The 6,916-nt window shown below is 41.5% G+C and overlaps 1 protein-coding gene across 1 annotated transcript in view; it reads right to left on the bottom strand.

The window, feature by feature from the left end:
• The window catches only part of Myh15 (myosin heavy chain 15), a 138,063-nt gene that overhangs the window by 10,768 nt on the left and 120,379 nt on the right, over nt 1-6,916 (bottom strand). Inside the window, exons 37-38 of the mRNA XM_005345129.2 lie at nt 4,361-4,531; nt 358-462 (exon numbers count right to left, since the gene is read on the bottom strand). Of these exons, the coding sequence (XP_005345186.1) occupies nt 358-462; nt 4,361-4,531 (276 nt within the window). The remainder of the gene's footprint in view (nt 1-357; nt 463-4,360; nt 4,532-6,916) is intronic.

Here is a 6,916-nt window from a genome sequence, read left to right as displayed (position 1 = left end):
TCTCCTTTCATCGCCTGATGAAGGTTAATATTCAGGAGGATGCCTATATGTTTGTCTTTGGATTCACCTTCTTATTTAGCTTCTCTAGGATCGCGAATTATAAGCTCAAAGTACTGCTAACACTAAGCGTGGAAAAACAAAGACGGCATAGTTTTCACTTCAATCGCTCCTTTCCGGCTCTCACTATGAGCTCTGGAGATGGATAGAGCCAGGCCCTGGATAGCTCAAACAATGCAAGAAAATATCCACTGCTCAGAGACAGCTGCAGTGTCCCAGAAAGCCATTTCTGGCTGGAAGGTACACACTGCTGCAGGGGAAACCTAACCAGATCCCAGAAGATGTGTTTTCCTGGAGTACCTGATAGGTCAGCTCTTTGATGCCTCGCTCCAGTCTGCGAGCTTCCCGCTGGGCCTCTGCACTGCGCCTGACTTCGCCTTCCAGTTCCCCTTCCAGGTCCCGTACCTAGAACAAACCATGCTGGTAACATACATTCTGGTAACAAGGCTGCCATACAGTTACCCAATGGAGAATTTACTGAAGGAGTGAAATAGTCAAGGGAAGATATGCCCACTTTTTTTTTTCTGGTAGTGATTAAATAGGACAATCTTTCTGAAAAAGAACCATCAACCAAACTGGGGCTGTTAACCTATGTGAACTCATAAAGAATGGTTAAAATTCTTGGCAATGTGAGAGACTAATTTAAAGAGAGAATGTGAGCCTCTCGTCTTTGACTGCAACATTGCAAAATCGTGTGTGTGTTTGTGTGTGTGTGTGTGTGTGTGTGTATGCGCGTGCGCACGCATGCGTCCATGTGTGCTGTGTGTGTATATCTGTTCTCTCTGTGTGCTCTCTCTGTGTGTATGTGTGTCTGCGTGTGTGTGTCTACATGGTATTCGTGTTTGTGTGTCTGTGTGTGCCTGTGTGCTTCTGTGTCTCTGTGTGTGCTCTGTATGTGTGCTCTGTGTGTGTTGTATGTGCTCTGTGTGTTTGTATATGTCTGTGTGTATGTGTGTGTAGCACAGCTGTCTGTCACACAGCAGTGCTGAAGATCCCATCCAACATACCCTGATCTCAAGCTCTTTTCTCCATGTTCCCCTCAGACTCTGGATCGTACCCTGAGTCTTTGTTATGTACATGTCACATGCAGACCTGAAGCCCTGCTTTGTAGGAGAAGTACAACAGGGAACTTCCTGTGCATAGAGTCATGCAAGTAAAATGACCATAATAGTCGCTGAGAGGCGTGCCTACTGTTCACCATACCCCAGTGCCAGAACAATGGAGAAAACACACCCACACCTCTCCGTGTACAAGTGTACTTTCTCATGAGGGGACGCAAACTAAAGCGAGTGAAATAGAGCGTGTGGAAAGATTTCAACTACTATGGAGAGAAGTGGGCAAAAAGGGGCCACAGTCTTGGTTTGGGAGGCTGTAAGTGGCTGCTTCCGCTGATGGGACATTCTCCCAGATATCCCTATGCAGCATTCCGTGCCTTCTTGACCAAAATGCCACCTCTCCGTGACCATTTTAAAACTGAGGGCTGGCACCCTGAGGCTGGGTGGACTTCTTCAACCTGATCTTTCAGGCTGTCATCACCTCCTGCAGCTTCCTAAGCTAAACTTCTACCCTCTTTGTTCCTCCACAGGAAGGTGCAACAGGGCAGGTAGGTTAGCAGGTGTGCAGCTTCTTCATGGATGAACCCTCACTACATCCTCTCTGGGTATTCTGGACATGCATCCATGAGGGACTCACACAGTTCCCAATGTAAGGGCACAGGCCGACAGAACTCTATTTTTAAAAGGATGTGTTTAAGGTGTTCTGTTTTTAGATGTAATTAGAGCACCTCACAGTAAAAGGTGCCTGACCGAAGGGAATCCCAGTTGCCATGTATTTCCCTTGGTCTGACCTTGCAATGTAGTTCTAAAGAGTAATGATTACTCTGTGGGCATGTCCTTCCCAAAGTTCATGTGTCTGAAACTTAAACTCCCAATTTTCACATGTATTTGGATGGAAAGCCTTTTGAAGGTAACTAAGATTAGATATGGTCACAAAGGTCAGACACCACTTCCACCCCCTAGCAGGATTAATGACTTTAGTAAGAGTCCTGTTTGCTGTGTCTTGCCATGTGATGCCCACTTCCATGTGACACTGTTGCAAGAAGGCCAAGGTTAGAAGCTTGACGTTATTGGACACTAAGCATATGAGCCAAATAAAATTTTATTCTTTATAGATTATCTCAGAGACTGTGTTATAGTTCAAAAAGTTGTTAAAAAACAGTGATACGTTAATTATACTTTTAAGCCTTAAATTTCTCAGTATCATCTGGTATCAGCTCACTGCTAGTTATGAGTATGATGGTTTGAATGATAATGATCCCCATAGGCTCATAAGGAGTGGCACTATGAGGGGGTGTGGCTTTGTTGGAGGAAATATGTCACTGGGATCAGATTTTGAGATTTCAAATGCTCAAACCAGGAGCAGTGTCACTCTCTCTTTCTGTTGCCTGCCAATCTAGATGGAAAACTCTTTGCTCCAGCACCATGTCTGCTCCACTGCCATGCTTCCCACCATGACAATAATGGACTAAACCTCTGAAGTTGTAGCCAGACCCAGTGAAATGTTTTCCTTTGTAAGAGTTGCCCTGGTGGTCATGGCATCTCTTCACAGCAATAAAGCCCTAAGACAATGAGATAAGAGATAAGATAAATATCCTGCACTATTAAATGGATGATAGAAATACCATTATAATTTTTTACTGTTTTAAGGAATAACACATTTAAGTGCCTTTCCTCTTAGAGTAAACTCTTGGTTCCTACCTAAGTTATTGAGTAAATATCATATTCATCTTATTACTATTTGAAGTTGTTATTTTGTTTCTTCCAGGATGCAGATCCTGAGAAGTTACTCATGCTCCAAAGCATGGCCCACACTCGTGCACATTTAAGCAGCACTAAATGGATTCAGTGAGCATTTAAAAGAAGGAGAGAGAATACCCATACGAAGTTGGAAAGAGAAAATGGTGGTCAGATAGGGGAATAAATGGAAAGAAGGAGATGGAGTGGATTTGATGAAAATACAGTATTATATGCATGCGTGAATATTAAATGAAAAAAATTTAAAGTTTTTATTTGGTGACAAAACATGCAATTTGCTTTTTTGCCTTGTTTTGGTTTTGTGAGTTTTGCTTGTTTGTTATTAAGACATATTTCACAGGAGTTGTATTAAAAGGCATTATGGTAAAGGTCATTGGGAATAATTCTTTGTATATGTTTTATACATGATATATATCTGGCTGTTTTTCCATTAGTATTAAGATTTTAAGGGTGGATGGGGTTTGTCTACTTGAATCAAACTTTGTTTTTCTTTGATTTGAAACATATAAAATGTTATATGATTTTTCCATCAAAACACCAAAAAGGGTACATTTCAAAGGTCTAACTTCCATCTCTTTGTTTTCTTCCTTGGATGAAGAAATTAGTAAATAATTTTTTACTAGTCCTTCTCCTCCTACTATTTTTTGAAAAATTATTTTTTCATGAGCAGAAGATTATAAATAGTTCATAACAGTTTAACTTGCATTATCTTTATATTATTACTCATGATCTCCAGAACATATTTATGAGACCTTCCTCATTTCTTTTTAATCAACACAACTGTTTGGGTAGATCATGTGTCTGGATTAATATTTCACTGCATGGATGTGTGGAAATGAGCAAAAGAGTGCACACCGCTTTTCAGAGGCCCCTGAGAACCAGTAAGTCCCAGCAGAATGTTCTTCCGACTTTTGTGAAGTTTACTATATGCATGTACATATGCACAAACATATGCATATATACTATATGCATATACATAGTCATTGAAATTGATTCAGGAAGTTTAAAAAGCCCATTTTAATAAATTCTGTTAAGTTCCCGGAAGGTAGATTCCACATCATTTGTGCCAGACTTTGTTGTTTCTGCACTGAGTCTTCCTGGATCATGGATGTGTTTCATGTCTCCTTTCTTTAGCTGTGAAACAGACATTCTCTTTAAAGAAAATGACAGGAACACTGGCACAGAAACAAGACTGCAAGGATGTGTTTGGATAGAGTGGGCTGCCCTGCCCTGTCTGCACAGAGCCTAGAGCTGGTGTGGTGAGTGGGAGAAGATGCTTTCTCATCCATCAGTAAGAGGGAAGACAACTTTCATCCAGACCCAGAAAAGTCCTATTGGCTGGCCCAGGGTCAAACAGTAATGTATTCAGAGCAGACACTCTCAGAATCTGCAAGTGCCATTAAACAAAGTGATGAGGTGTGATGTTCCAGGACATTAAGGCCTTGAATGGAGATTGTTAGGCCCCCACGATTACTCAAGCAAACTCCTACCCTGGATTCCAATTTCTGGATTGCCTTTTTGCTCCCCAGCACAGCTGTCTGTTCCACTTCATCCAGCCTTTTTTGCATGTCTTTAATTGTCTGCTCCATATTCTTCCTCATCTTCTCCAAGTGAGCATTAGTGTCTTGTTCTTTCTTCAGTTCTTCTGACGTGTTGGCTGCCTAAGAAAGAGGCAAGAGGGACTGATGAGGTGGCTCAGTGGTTAGGGAACTCGCTGCTCTTGATCTAACCCAGGCACCTGTTCCTGGAAGTCATGCTGGAGCTCCAGCTTCAGTGCATTCAGTGCCTTCTTTTGACTTCTGTGAGCACCAGACTCTCATGTGCTTCTCACACGTGTAGGCAAAGAATCATATGCATAGAGTAAAGATTTGCAAATCCTTTCAAAAGAAGAAGAAAGGTGAAAGGAAAGTGGCTTAGATAATCCTATAGGTAGCTGATCATATTCCAGTGAGCTTTGACTTTTAATCTCATGGGGGAAGGGGATGTACGCTTGGCCTCTGCACATTTAATCTCTTTCCACCCAGCTCTCTCTAATCCCTGATTCCCTAGGGTTTTGACCAAATCTGCCAGTAGACATTGAAGCAGCCACGTGAGAGAATGGGGTAAGAATTGTTAAGGAAAAGCCTAAAAGGACATGTCATGTATATAAGATAGAACACATCTTGAAAGCAAGATGACTAAGTAAAGCAATGGCTTTTAACTGAATAAAGTATGAGCAAATATCTGTAACTAAGTAGTGAACTGCTGTCATATAAGGTACCAGGAAAAAATGCAATAAAATACCTATGAAAATATGTATCTTCTGATTTATTGCTGTAAACACTTTCAAGTTTAAGGCATTTGATAACATCAGACATTCTCTGTACAAATAATCTGACACAAAGAAGGTTAGCTGTGAATCCTGCTTTGGGCTTTAGCTATATGAACAATGGCTTGGCTTCTCAATAAGATTCAAAGTGTTTCTTCTTTTTGTGTGCTTAATTCAAGAATAAATCTTTCTGTCTATCTGGTTACCACTGCATATCGTTTCAGTATGGTAACGCATGGAGCTAAGATCTTTAAGGACTGGCACCAAATGGGAGGGTTAGAGAAACTGGGAATGTCTCAGCAGGAATTGATGGATATCAGGCTCTCTGACTTTCTGATGCCAGTGCTCTGTCCAGGTGCAGTGACATTCACCATGAAGCCCTCACCATTCCGTGGTTAGCACCATGCCTTTGAAATTCACAGGACCACAAGCTAAACCAACCGTTATTCTTTATAAAGTTACCTAATTTCAGAAGTTTTCTATAATAACAAAAATTCATGACTAAAATAGGGAATTAACATGTGTATTAGCTACTTTCTTGCTGCTGTGAATATTTGGCAGAAACAGTTATTAAGGGATGATAGATGTATCATGGCTCATGACTCAGAGGAAACAGGGCCACATGGTGGGAAGACATGGTGGCAGGAACAGCTTGCAGCTGTGACATCGTTAGACTGGTGGCAAACCTATTCTGGTCAAGAAAATAGATTCTCTGGCCTGGGTGGAGGCTTGACACTCCATGTGGGTGGAGGCATCAGTCACTTGTCCAAGGGAAGATCCCTTGGAGTGGGGGGTTACCTTAAACTATGATGAAGAGATGGGCAGGATAATTTCCCTTTAATGAGATACTATGCTTTTTCTTCTCAGACTCCCTGCTCCAAGGCAGTAGCTGACCACACCATAGACATGTAACTTCATACATCTGCTCATTTTTCTGAATTACCCAGAAAAACATCATTTCCCGTTTTTTTTTTCTTTTTATATTTTTCCTAAACATGCTTTCCTTAAAATTTTGAGTTTCCCCAAAATGTAGGGCATTCTTCTTCTTTCTCTAATGCCTTCCCCACTGTTCTGTAGCTACTTGTCTGTCTTGTGTCTGACCTCCATGCCAGCTTAAATGGCATGGTTTTTTTTTTTTCAACCTACCCTCAATTCTTCTCCTCTAGACGACAGAGTTTATAGCTAGCCTGCCCTGTGGGTTTTCTTTCAAACTCTAATAAAATTGTGCTTGAGCATCATGTGAATCTATTTTAAACTCATTTTAATTAATGAGACTAAGAACCTCCAAAGTGGAAAAAGAGATAGATGCCCACTGTGTCAGCTGCAGCAACTTGAGAGGCTGGTTACATCACTTCAGCAGTCAGGAAGCAAGAAGATTGCCCAGGATGCTCATCTTCCGATGACCTCTTACTCCAACTAGACCGGACTAGCTAAAATATTCCAGCATCCCAAAACAACACCACCAACTATTCACCCATTGTTCACACCCATAAGTCAATGGGAGGCACTCACCAGTCAAACAATCACTTCCCTAAAAAGTGGGATCCTTAAAACACTGTTTATGTAAAATCTAGTTGAAAGTCTTGTCTCCTCAGTTCTCACAACTTTTGTTTTGTTTTGTTTTGGTTTTTCAACACAGGGTTTCCCTGTGTAACTTTGGTGCGTGTTCTGGAACTAGCTCTTATAGACCAGGCTGGCTTCAAACTCACAGAGATCAGCCTGCCTCTGCCTCTGCCTC

Source organism: Microtus ochrogaster, chromosome 2, assembly GCF_000317375.1.
Source record: "Microtus ochrogaster isolate Prairie Vole_2 chromosome 2, MicOch1.0, whole genome shotgun sequence".
In the NCBI taxonomy this organism is placed as follows: Eukaryota; Metazoa; Chordata; class Mammalia; order Rodentia; family Cricetidae; genus Microtus; species Microtus ochrogaster.
Note: the sequence above shows the minus strand (reverse complement) of the source record. Positions and strands in the feature narration are given on the sequence as shown.